The following is a 13445-nucleotide window of genomic DNA, read 5'->3' as shown; positions in this document are numbered from 1 at the left end:
TCTTCAGTGCAGATTGTTTATCTCCTGAGTGACTGATCTAACCACTGACTTACTGAACATAAAAATACCTGTACATAATGCAGTTGCAGGAAGAGGTTCTTTATTTAAAACAAACAAAAAAATCTCCCCAAAAGACATGGACTGTCAGTGTTTTGTATAGAACGTAACCCAACTGGTATGCTTACAGGAACACCTACAGATTAAGTCCCAAGCAAGGTCTGAAAAAAAATCATGTAGATCTTAATGTAGGCTTAAAAGTAATCAGAGCCCAGTCAAAACCAAATTACTTCTAGGCATCTGTATGAATAAAGTATTAAGCGGTCATGCTTTTGAAATCAGCTGTTTCTTGTATTAGCCTAGAAGCAGAGAGCTTGAGGATTACAGTTTTGGACTTACCCTTCTCAGATCCAAAAAGGGACTTAAACAGAATAGCTTAGTCTTTGGACTCAAGGCCAGCTTTTGAGATAAGAACAGGTTTCATTAGTGATTGTTTTCCTTTTTGTATTTTAGACTTTTTGTTGTAAACAAATTTGTTTGGTTTTTAAATCTGTAGTGGAAATGGCTCTGCTCTAGAACAGAAAATGTGGTTTAAATCTTGTTATATGGGCAAGACTAAAGTGGTATTAGCATTTTAGAGAGCAGTGTTAAGGCCTTTAAGCCTGCTTGTTGCAAAATCTGGTTCCGTTGTTTCTATTGGTTATGGTTAGTGTTTGTGGTTTAACAACATGTTATGGAAAACACAGCTGCATTTGTACCTTTAGCTTCAGACAATTCATTATTTAAGGAGTGTTGTAGACAAGGTGAAATTGATATTACAAGAATTGGATGGGTCAACAACAGTTGAGAAATATGTGATAAAGCAAACCAAAGGATTACTGCTGCTGCCTTGTGCTATAGCCCTGTGTTGTGGTTTATGTCAAAAGTTGGCAAAAACATCCGACATCCAGCAGATGCAGAAATGCACTATGAGTTTGGAATGAAAAATGCTATTGCTATTGATTTAGCTCTGTTAGAACAATCTACTATAACCTGAGGTTTACACAAAAAGTTAAGCACTGTGTCTTGAATTGGTACGTTTTTCCACTTGATCAGGATTTAGCACTTTATCAAATCTAGTGCCTATACTTTAAAGTGCAGACAGTTTCTGAGTGTCTACTGTCTACTTTTAAATTGACTGTAGTCCAGTTCAGAGAGTGGAGTATGTAAAGCCACTTCTGTGAAGTCAGTTTTGTTCACAGAAATGGCTTCAAATGAAAATGGCCTGTAGTCACTCACCTGAAGCAAACAAGAGATTGAAGGAAAGAGAGAGTACTGAGGATGCTGGACTTCCAACAGAGCATTGAAAAAAGCTGCCTGCATTTTTCTGCAAGGCACCCGTTGTCTGAATTGCCACACTGATAAATATGGCAGTTCTTCTAATGTCACTTTGTTGCTGCTTTGTGGCCTTAAAAGAAAAAGCAATTGAGGGCAACGTTAGGTTCATTTTTTGTTAATCTATTTCCCCATCCTTAGCTGTCTGTATTGGGACTAGCATCTTTTCCTGCAATCTGAATAGAAGAACTGAAAAATTATATGGTAGTCATCCCATCATGGTTGAAATATATTAGTAGAAGCTGAGAGGTTTGTAGTACCATTACCTATATCTTACCTGATCAGAAAGTCAGATGTCAATGTTTTGTCTATCTTTCACTAGAATTTGGTTTTATTTCGAAGTACTTCAGACTTCTGTGGAGTAAACTTGGTATGAAATTAATCATCAGGAGTTCCAATTCGTGTGCTAATGGCTAAAACCAAAATGCTACTTCATCCTGAGTTATTCATAAACCAAAGAAAACATTGGTTCTTTACACATACCTCTTGTGACATGCAACAAAACCGAGATAAATACAGATTCCTCAGAAAATCTTCACTTTATTTTCCATGTTTGTTTGAAAAATACTGCATACAGGGGATATTCAGATTAGTGGGCCTGTCTACATTTAAAAATAATAATGCAAAATGCATTTTTTTAGCATACAACAACTTTTGCACTAAGTAAGTATTACTTAATAGGAACAGAATATTGTTTTGGAAATAAAATGCCATTAATTATCTGAATAATTTTTCAGAATGGAAATGAAAAATATATAAAGCATTTCTGTTGGAAGTATAAAATATATTGCTGAAAGTCATGTTGGTATCCTGATGATTCATTGTTCTTCATTATTCTGTTGTTGTTCTTAAAGTAACTTTTAAACATAAGTTGGCCATGCCTATTGCCCCCCTGCTAGTTTTCAGAAAAAATTATTTTGTAACTATGCAAAACAGTTGGTCAGGGAGGCCTACTCTATGGTTGTTCCTGGCTCTAGGTCTGCAGAATTAAGCCTATCTCAGACAAAGGTAAAGATAGCTGCCTTACAGGAATGCAAGTTAGTCCCTACAGTAGTTACACTTCTGTACTTAAAGGAAAAAAAACCACAAAAACAAACCAACCACAAAAACACCCCCCAAACTTTTTAAGACTTACTCTGCAAGACAAGTTTCAGTTTATTACAAGTGTCAGACTGGTAGAATAATTTTGCCAATGTTTTGAGATTGCTATCTAATTCTTAAACAATTTTAAAAAAGGTTTGCAACACTTAATTATGATCATTTAAATAAGGCTATTCTAGACAACATTCAAAAGATTTAGAGAGTTGTACATTCACCTCTAGCCCTCTGATGCACAGTGGATATCTAAGCATTACGGTTCGTTAGGACAGTTCTAGCAAAGAAATAGAAAATAACTTCCTTTGTTATAGTTGCTCAATTTTTTCAGATTGCCTGTTTCAAGTTGGTGGTGTACTTTTAATAACCATGTGTGATCCTGGCTTCATGTGTCATATGAGAAATGGCACCTTAAAGCACAACACCACTGTAACACAAGGGGATCGTTTAGGTGTTACTAGACACATTGTGACACATCCTTTCTCTGCTCAGCAGAGGTAATTTAGTTGCAGAACAAGATGCTATAATTAAAGACCAGAACCTTATCAGCAGGCTTTATATGTGGTGGAACTAGTATGCCAGACACTCCATTCATCATTGACAACAACTGAATTTTGGAAATTGTGAAGTTTCTGTATTTACTGCATATTTTGATAACAGACTTTTTAAAACATGTTCCTGGGTTTACTGGGTGCATGCCCATCCATCCATCTGGTTTTTTTGTAGCATAGTTGTGATCCCTAGTACCTGTTATTAACCATAAAAAGTGACTTTGAAACAATATTCTGCCTACAGTGTTTTCATATCATTAGGTAAAAGTGAAATTGATGTATTCCCACTTTATACTAGATACCACAAACATAATAGGTAGTGCTGATGTAACTCAAATGAGTTGATTGACTTGTCATGTAATTTAGCCAATATGACTGTAAATATTAACCTAGGTACCTCTCAGATATTTGTAACCTGAAAAATAATCTGGAGAATCTTGGATACAGTTCTTGGTGGTTACTTGAGTAAGCTGAAATAGGACTATAAACTTTCATAGTACTTTGTTATTCTTAACACAGGTCAGAGAGTTCCCTTCTTGTATTTCCTTTTCGATCTACTACCTATTGTGAAAGTTTTGTTGTAAAAGAAGTTGCTTTATGTGAGTAAAGGGGATATAATACCCAGTGGTTTAAGTTTTTTTAAACTGAGGTATAAGTTTGTTCCACTTCAGTGTGGTTATCATTGTTTATTTAATGATATGTTTTCTTAATGTAAACCTTAATAGTGAGATCAAAGGCAGTTATGCTTGCTGTAACTTTAGAACACAAATCCACAAAAACAACTTCTGGTTACAAATGCCAGCCTGAAAAAAAACTCACACTTTCTTCTCCTCAGCATGTGCTTGTCAACACACACATTCTGTAGTGTGATAAGACACTTTTAGTTAACACGTGCATGCAACCAAAATAGATTAAAGGCTTGTACTGAAATTTTTAAGACAGTACAGACTAAACAATCAGGAATTTAAGGCATGTTAGAAACAGGAAGGGAAAGTAATTGTGCTCATTTATTCAGTTTTAAAATGAAACAAATTAATACATAGCTTTCTAATTGACAGTCAGAAATGGATCGTTTGAAATAGTAAGCATACAAAAAAACTGAGTTTAAGAATATGAGGAAAGCACTCATCTAAAGAAAACAAACAAACAAAAAGTACCGTAGATTGCCCCACTGTATTTGCATTTGTATAATTAAAAGTTCCAGCAGTCAGCTGCTTACTTTATAGTATCTTTAAAAACTTTACTAGGGTGTTGCTGCTCTGGCCTTTAAGAATCTGGCGTATGTCCTTATCAATGTCTATGTAATTCCTATTACACAGGATGCAAGTTACAGACTTGTAACAGATGACAAAACTGTCACGCAGTCAGAATTGTGGTTTAACTAGCTACATGCATAGTAGAGCAGAGCTAGGTACCTTGCTGGGCTCCTGCAACATGCTCTGCTTTCCATGCAATATGCTAAGCATTCTCACATTAGCTTATAGGTCTTCTAAAAAGCACTCAGGAAAGTAGCTCATTTGTGTCCTGAAAGGTTGGCAATTCCTATTTTGAGTCCTTATTCTTAAAATGAATTCTAACATATACTAGAAACCTGGCAGTTCTGCAGTGTCTATTTAGCCAGCTAAGTCCTATCACTGCTGCCAGATGAAAAGGCAAAAAGAAAATTTAAACAAATAGTAGAAGTCAGGACTGTTTTGCATTAACCACTGGCTCATGCTCTGTCCCTTAAAATGCAATTTTTTTGCTTGTTAAGCATGTAGGTGGAGATTTGTTTTTGCCAAGCTGCTGTTCAGATTTCTAGTAATCATATACAGGTTGTTAAAATTGCCTTTTTCTGCTTGCATTTGATACGTAAACTGACTCTTCTTGTACTAGGCTATGAGGATGGTAGCTGATGCTTCCCAGCTGCTGAGACAGACAAAGCATTTCATGACAGTTTCCTGAAGAATGCTCTGTCCTGTGTCTTGCACTCCCCACACTTTTCTCTCCAGATAATCTTCTTCCCCCTTAGAAGAAGTGCAGTTAGGCAATGTTGCCTAACATCTTATTCCCCTGCTGCTGACCCAGCCTAGACGTGACATCAATACTGGGATAGGATATGTCAGCTTCCTCACGGCAGAAGGGAGCATAAAGTAGGAGAAACTGAGCTGAATAGTTCTCAGGGGGTGAGTGGTGTATTACAAGTTGCATACTTGTAATACAAGCAGAATGGAATCGCTTAGAACAGGCAGATGGATATTAACTGCTTAGATTTTTATCACTTAGAGGCAGTTCATACCAAGTCAGGGAAGCTAAACCAAGTTTAAGAGATAATATGAAAGACAGGGTAAAGCAGACTGATCAAGCAAGTCAAATTCATTTAAAAAGGTCCAGTGGAAAGTGATCAGGCCTCAGAAAAACGAGGCCAGTAGTTAATGCAAAATAAAGCAACCCACTTTCATAGATAGACAAAAGGGCTATTGCAAGGGCTATTACATTAGTGCAGCTGATGTGCTTAAGAGCCACATCTTATCTATCTTTGATAACTTGCTGCTTTAGATACACCCATCGGTGGTGCATCTGGCTATATGTAGCCCAAAGGCCAGCAGTCAAAAATAAAAGGTGCAGAACTAGTATCATTACCTGTTTGTTAGGATCTTTTTTGCCCTGCCTTGAGGGTTAGAGAAAATAGCATAAGGACAGCAACGCTCTTAAGTCCAGGCTTTTAATTCCTGTGCTTAGGGAGTTTTCAAAAGGCCAATCAAACTGCCTTCAGAACTACTTTGGGCCATCTGACCAGCATGATGAGTACCTGGCCTAGTACCTTTCTGTTCTATGCCACTAGAAGGGATGAGGTGGTGTTTCTTTTCTGTCTCATTCATAGACAGTGAGATGAAGTGTTTTATGGTTTCTTTGCTTTGCCCCGTATCTTTGCCAACTGCCATTGGTGAGGGTTGGATTTCAGAGGTCAGAGGCTCATGTGTTAAGTGAGAGACAGCCTGAAACTTCTGTAAGGTAACACTTTTTTTAAAAAGCAAAGCAAAAATTGAATGCTTTGGAAGACAGACAGAGGCATAATTAATATTGAAAGTTACATAACTGTTGAAAAACCATGTTCCAAGTTGCAGTTCAGTCTGGTAAAAGAAGCTACAACAATCATCAGAGATCCTTTTAATCATACCAGCAGTCACCCACTATACACAAAATACCAAAAGGTACAGGGTCAATGGGTCATCAGGGATATTGACTCTCTAGTTAAGGGAACATGAAAAATTCAGAGTCCAACATCTACCTATGCTTCTGAAAAGCAAATAGGCAACTACAGATTCACCTAATGTAGGTAAAATTTAATGAAGGATCATTGATCACTCAGAGAATTTGATATAAAAAGACCACTGAGTTATGAACCCTCTGTCCATAGTTTTATAGCTATTAGAGTGGTATTTGACTTCACCAGTGGATAAGAAAGTACGGCTCCTGTTCCAACTGAACATTACTGAATAAGCAGCTGGGGTTGCAGGGACTTTTTTGTTTTGTCCTTTAGACGTGTAATATGCAAAATGCTAGAAATAACTTAATTACATTTCATCTAAAAGTTGAAAAGATCCACCTGAAGTGTAGGTTTAGCCAAGGCCACAAACTCATGTGAGTTTTAAATACACATAGTGTCTTACCATGCCAAAGGTTCTCAAGGCTTTTTGTAGAAGATCTACAATACCACTGTTAAATGAATGAAAACAAGCAAGTCTTTGGTTTGAGAGGCAACAGCCAAAATATTCAGCAACAAAAACAAGTAGCAGAGACAGAATGTCCAGAAATGGAAGAATGAAACAAGGTCAATAAAGAGTACCTAAGGCACCTTGTTTATAGTCATCTTTGCTACACTCCTTAAGACCTCCAAATAATATATAAAACTGCAAATGCTAAGGAATGTGAAGATGAAACAACTGAGGAGACTGTGAAGATGAAACAGCAGAGGACAAAATACGTTACTCTTATTCCTAGTTAAAATTCTCATGATCAAAGGATGTGAATAAATATGTTTTTCCAAGTGATAATGAAGTAAAGAGAAGAATCAGAGCTAGGAGGAACCAGTACCATTAAGAGTAAGTTCATTCAATATTCATGAATTGCAAGTCAAAATGAAGTAGAAAAGAAGGCTGGACACAGAGATGCGGATATTTTCTTTAATGTCTAGTGCATTTCTCAGTCTCAAGTACGACAGAAGGTGGAAATATCCCCCTTAATTTAAAACTTAAAAAAATAGGAGAGTGCAGTCTGTACTTGCTTCAGGAACGTGCACTGTACAGCAGGAAGTGCAAAATTGTCCTTGCAAAAAAAATATGCAAAGGAGAATTTTGAAGAGGGATGGGAATTCAGTTTATTCTACAATAAATATTTTTAATCACTAACTTAGTTGAGACTTTCATCAAATGCAGTACACAGTTGACTGGTAATATAAGCTACATCTGAGGCCAGACTGGTTAAGTTTTGTTTTGGCCAATCCTCCCTGCAAATTAATACCAATTTTAAAAATAAAAGGGGGCAGGGGGAGAATCCCATTACTACTTTGCCTCAGTACTAGGCGGTTTGTTAAAGTGAGTCAGCTGTATTGAGTCAGTTCCCTGTTCTTATACTAGGACATAAAGCTTTAATTATAAGCTCTCTTTAGCATAACTTGGCTTACTATGTTTGCTGAACTGGGTGCAAGATGTTCAGTCAGTTTCCAAATTTGTGTTCCTTCCCTACTGCTAGCCGGAGGGAAATTCATCTGTTTGCCTACTTTTCAAGACAAAAAATGAAAGAAAAACCCTCTATCCACCTCAGTCTCTGGCCTTATTGGGATATTCATTTATACACACCTCTGAAAGTTTCAGAACACCATGGGAGATTGGAAGGAGAAATTGCCAAGAAATCTGTAGATTTCCAAACGTGTGCAGCAGAACAGGAAGTTAGATTAGCTGAACACTTCAGGGAATATAAATACTTGTAAGTTTTTTCGCACAGTTTTGGGAATATCGAACTAAAGTCTGCAATAGCCAGAAGCCTGGTTACATTTTAATGCATATTAATTAAAACCTGTACAACAGCATTTAGTGTTCATGAAGATGATTGTTTACACTTTTGGCATTTTTAGGAAAGCACGTCAAGCTTTAAAGTAGAATAAGACTGTACTGTCTTTTAGTACCTAGATTACACTGAGAATTTGTGCTCACGAAGTACAAAAAACCACAAACATTTTCCTCATTGCCTGCTTTTACCTTGTGTTCTCCCCTCAGGTATGGCCCATTTCCTGTTCCCTCGGAGCTACCTTTGGATATATGGCTGGTCTGATTATTGCACCTTTGTGGATACACTGGAACCGGAAGCAGCTTACATACAAAAGCAGATAACTGGAGCTAAGAGAGAGACAAGGTATTTCTTTGTGCAGATTCCATACAGACTGTGCAAAAGTTGTTTTTTTTAAGAGAGAGAGAGATATGTATAGTCAAAGCAGAAGACTATCCAAATTCATTTAGAGTATTTCAGACCAAGCATCTCCACTCAATAAAATCACACAGATGCTGTTTCAGCATGGTGCAGTTTTTGCTTCCTCTAGACTATGTAACCCTGAGAGATTGTACCTTCCAGTCTGAATAAAATATTTCTAACAGATGTGGTGGCTTCTTATTACAAGTTCATTGAGTTTGATTTTATTCCTCTGGATTTCACTGGTTGTAGAAGGCAGAAATGTAGTTTTAGCTTTCAGACCTGTAAGAACTTTGCTGTGTACTTAATGCATTGTATTTAAATTCAGCAGAATTTCACAGTAAGTCTGGCCATTGCCAAATATATCTCACGTGATCAAACAGCAGTTTATGCATCTTGAGCCTATTCTCTTCTTCACTGTGTGTTTCTTTGGAGTTAGGATCGCTATAATAGCTTCATCAAAAACGGTCTTCAGTCCTTTCTGTGTTAAAGCTGAACACTCCACATAGCAGTAGGCCCCTATCTGTCAAGAAAATAAGTTAATTCAATAGTAATGTATTTTAGATGTTCAGTTCTATCTGTGCACTTCTGCATTTTTGGTTTTTTTCTATAGTGACATCACAATGTTTGGCTGTGATCTAGAAAAATTATCTGCATGTGCATCCCCCCGTGGGAGAAAAGAAGGTTTGTCTTTTGGCCAAAGATCTGGAATGTATTTAAGTTGTTTCATTTATAAAGGAAGCATATTAAACAAGCTCTTTGGATTAGCAGTGGGGTCCTAAGGTATTTTTGATAATTGAACAGCAAAAAAGAATTACAGAATTACATGACCAATTTATGTTTCAAAAATAAGACTCTATAAATAAGTGTCCTGATAAGCATTATCCACGCAGTGTGTTAAAATGGTAGTACAGCATTCTCAAATAATTTCTTGAAGATGCTCCCAACACTTTGCTTGAGCAGAAGAGGTCTCTTCCAACCTCAACCGTTCCATGATTTTAATTCTCTCTGACTAATGCTTATGTAGTTTTTACAAGTGTCTACACAGAAAGTTAGAACTATTACTAACAGGGAAGTACTATTACACAGGTCTGCTTGTTAGCTGTATTCAACAGTGTAAGTAAATATTGTTAACTGGTAACCAGTCATAAGGTTTCATACGTTGACTGGTAAAAGAAATGGGCAAAGTAGTAAAGGAAGAAAAAGTCAATTGGAAATAGGGTTTTTTGCTTCTTTGCTAATTGGTTTCATTTAGGAGTGTCCGGTTTACCTCTTTTGCTAACTTCTGTCCTTGCTCCACAGATACGGGCTTCTCTTTCATATCGTTCAGTCTTGCCAAAGTTTTTGGATCATCACGAAGATCAATCTAGCAAGAAAGATTGCAGTTATGTTGGAATACTTTTTCTAAACGAAAGTCAGCAGGCTATATGATACCCTCTTTTTAAAGCAGAATAATTTAATGGAATATTACATGTATAAGAATGGAGTTACATCATGACTCAGATCATGGACCCTTCCTGATCCAAAAGACCTGGAAATTTAAGCTGTGAACTACTACCTTTAATCCAGAAGGAACATACATTTATTTTGTAATTCAGCTCTTCAATTAGATGTGATCATCTCGGGATACCAGAATGTATATCCAGCAGTGGCAGAAAGATTAACCCAAACGTAATACCAACATGTGGGTCACTTTGTAATTGAAGCCCAGTCCACTGCCCACAAGAAGCAAGAGGAAATTGTCTCACTTCTCCCCTTGCTCCTTTGCTTCAGCAGGTACTGGATATGACCAACAGTTGTAGACCCAAGTAATTCCAGTAACATGGGTAGGAACAGACAATTTTATTCCCATTACTTTCTATAAAGTCACACAGAGAGATGTAGCCAATCTTGCCACCCTGTTTACAGTGAATCTATTTTAACAAAATAGAGGTAGCTCATTAGAGAACAACAGAGATCTAGGTTTTTCTGCCACTTGTTAGGGTCATTCTTCCAAAGCCAGGAGGAGGTGCAGCTCAGGTCCTGTTGGGCCTGAACTTCCAGCCCAAAGAAAAGGCACCATACAATGATCTGAATTGTTTAAATAAAGTAGAACAGAACCAGATATACCTGTGTTCCTACTAGTAAAAAGGGAACATTAGGTGCATATTCCTTCAACTCCGGTACCCACTCTTCCTTCACATTTTGAAATGAAGCAGGGTTTACCACTGAGAAGCAGATAAGGAAGACATCGGTCATAGGATAAGATAAAGGTCTCAGACGATCATAGTCTTCCTGAGAAAGAAAAATTCTGTTATCTGCAATATTAAATTGTTGCTTGTATTTTGTTAATTTTAACAGTTACACTCAGAAACTGTATTTGCATTTCAGGAATTTTGTTGAGGCAAACTTTTTGAATGTTTACAACTATTCCAGGTTAGTTAGTGTGGCTGTTAGAGCAAAATCTGCATATGAGGGTAACTATATGTGAACATAAATATTTCAAAAAGTGTGTTAATGCTGATAGAAACTTACTTCTGTACAAGAATATACAGAAGACTACCTTTTAAAAAGTTTTCACTTAAAGAAAAAAAAAAGGCTTATGGTTCAAACATACTTGCAGATCAAAGTTTAGCATTTGTTTAACCAAAAAGAAATAAGCAGATGTGGCTGCTATAGGTTATACAGGTGATACAAAGCTAGGCTAGATTAAGGCTATTTAATGCACTTAAATGTTCTCTTTTGGATTGTACGTAGAGGTGATATTTAAAGCTCTCCTTAGAATTTTCTTTCTGTCTCTTAGAAACCTTACTGTCCTGTTGCTAGTGATCAGACAAAGTAAGGATCAGAAGGGACCTCTTCTGTCCAGACTCTGCTTTCTGTAAGCAAGCCCAGCAAAGAGTGGGAAGGAACAGAAATTAAGGATCAAGAACACTATCAGGGGAACATTAATGCCCTTTTTGGGGGAAAGTTAGTGTGAAAAGATTCTTATTTGGGTCATTTAGAGCCATAGCCAGGGCATACAATACTGTGGCAACAGAGGTACCTAGGAGCATTGTCCCTATTGTAAAACAGAGCTCTCTCTAGCAAGAGAGAAAGTGGATTTTGCCCTATTTTTTAGCTAAGAGCAGGAGGCAACATGCCCCAGCTTCTCTCTGCAAGGCTTCCTTTGGTCTATGGCAGTGAAACAATGCCTTATCATTCCTACATTACTTTTTTTTTTTCTTTTTTAACATAGATAACTAAGACTGAGCCCTGGCATTGCAGAGACAGTGAAGAATGCCGGGTTTATACTTCCACAATAAACACCAGTTTATTATGGCTGCTGCAGCAGCCTCCCTCTTCCCCATGTAAGCTCCCCATCTTAATTAAATCTCACAAATATTGGAATGATTTGTTCATTAAATGTAGAGACAGAAATGTAATTCAACTCCACGTTTCAGACAAGCCAGAAAATTAAATTTTCATCTCCTTGGCAACAGTCACATTACCAGATTATTAACCTATAGTTGCACCCTCAAAAAAGCCCTTCATTGATTGTTAAGTTTTAAATATAGTGTCACTAGAATTTCAGAAAACGTGTGAGAACTTCCTCAGAACAGTTTCTGCTAGACCCATCTTTTCATTTGGAAGTCAACAGCTATGGGAAGAGGACCATTACCCTCATCATGAAATGGAGAAAAGACAAGCACTGGAGGAGACTCTGCACTAGCAGTGAGGTGACCACTGGCCAGTACTCTTTGGTGTCTATTTATATAATATTCTTATTTGTAATCGGTATTCTCATGTGCCATTTTGATTATATACTCTACTGCCAGTCTTGTATGCTCTTCAGTTTTGTCAATTAGCTAGAGCATGCTTAGCTGTAAATATGGGCTCCCAATTTCACAACCACAGTAACTGACACTACTGTGAAACTACAACATTTCAGGCCTTTCTGAAGATTAGGTGTTTCCCTTCTAGTGTCAGGCTCCTATCCTGAGTCAAAAGAAAAAAACAGTAACCGTGTCTTTTCCACATCTGTGGACGTTCATCATGGAAAGCAGAAATAACTTTAAGAACTTCACAACAGCAACTTGAAACTATTCAACATTCAATTCTTTTTTTAAGCATCTCTTTTATGTTTCACTTCTACTACTGAATATAGTTAGATCCTGCTCAGGATTGCCACTCTGTTTTCTGGGGTGGAGATCAAAATCCTAAAAGAAGCTTCCCAACTGCAAATTACACTGGTCCCTGGAGTACAAAATCTGCATGCAAGAACATGCAGGCAGATCTGTCAGTTGCTCTCAAATTCAGTTCTACTAAACTTTATGTGTGGTATTACAGAAGAGGTTTTCTTAAAAAAAAAAAATCTAGTTTAAAATTGTATTTTGGTCCTACCACCAAAGCGCTGCCTTCACTACACTCAACATTTCTAAAAATCTCACATCTGAGTTACAGTAACTAGAATATTGTCAGCATTATATGCTGGAATGGAGAAAACATTTCACTGTCACCAGAAATTACTGTTAGTCCATTGACCTTAAAAAAATCTCTTTAGTTAATCGATTTCAAATTACAGACGGACCTTTTATTCATAGCAAATACTAATCATTTTCTGATCTCAAAGCTGAGTTACATTTGCATGGTTTACTTCAAAACTTCCATATTTAGTTTATCTTTTTAAATCCCATTGGATACAAATCCTTGTACATTTAGCCACATCTTGGTACTGCACCTTACTTCCCACATATTCATCAGCAGTCATCTGGGAGTGAGCAGTGTTACTACTTTTTAAGGCATGTGCGTTGCTGAACTCCTTCCCTGTCCCTGCATCTATTTATATGCCTTTTGATTTATACCCTGTCCCATCTGCACTGGGCAAGCCATGGGTCCATCCTGTGTAATTAAGAAGTTAAAATGAAGGCAAGTACAGTGTGATTGGATACATCATGTATCATGGCCAAAGATGTATGTGGTATTCACTACAGTGACTTCACTGCATTTACACTTACTTAA

At 37.1% G+C, this 13445-nt stretch overlaps 2 protein-coding genes across 3 annotated transcripts in view; one reads left to right on the top strand and one right to left on the bottom strand.

Moving 5' to 3' along the window:
- PIGF (phosphatidylinositol glycan anchor biosynthesis class F) overlaps positions 1-8651 on the top strand; it is a 22162-nt gene extending 13511 nt beyond the window's left edge. For both annotated transcript variants that reach the window (XM_069800310.1, XM_069800311.1), the window contains exon 6: positions 8276-8651. In XM_069800310.1, the coding sequence (XP_069656411.1) occupies positions 8276-8389 (114 nt within the window). In that variant the 3' untranslated portion in view covers positions 8390-8651. The remainder of the gene's footprint in view (positions 1-8275) is intronic.
- Positions 1892-13445, bottom strand: part of RHOQ (ras homolog family member Q) — a 25007-nt gene continuing 13453 nt past the window's right edge. The window contains exons 3-5 of the mRNA XM_069800312.1: positions 10575-10739; positions 9736-9831; positions 1892-8988 (exon numbers count right to left, since the gene is read on the bottom strand). Coding sequence (XP_069656413.1) covers positions 8833-8988; positions 9736-9831; positions 10575-10739 — 417 coding nt within the window. The 3' untranslated portion in view covers positions 1892-8832. The remainder of the gene's footprint in view (positions 8989-9735; positions 9832-10574; positions 10740-13445) is intronic.

This window comes from Haliaeetus albicilla, chromosome 13 (genome assembly GCF_947461875.1).
Source record: "Haliaeetus albicilla chromosome 13, bHalAlb1.1, whole genome shotgun sequence".
NCBI lineage: Eukaryota > Metazoa > Chordata > Aves > Accipitriformes > Accipitridae > Haliaeetus > Haliaeetus albicilla.
This window is presented reverse-complemented; position numbering and strand designations above follow the sequence as displayed.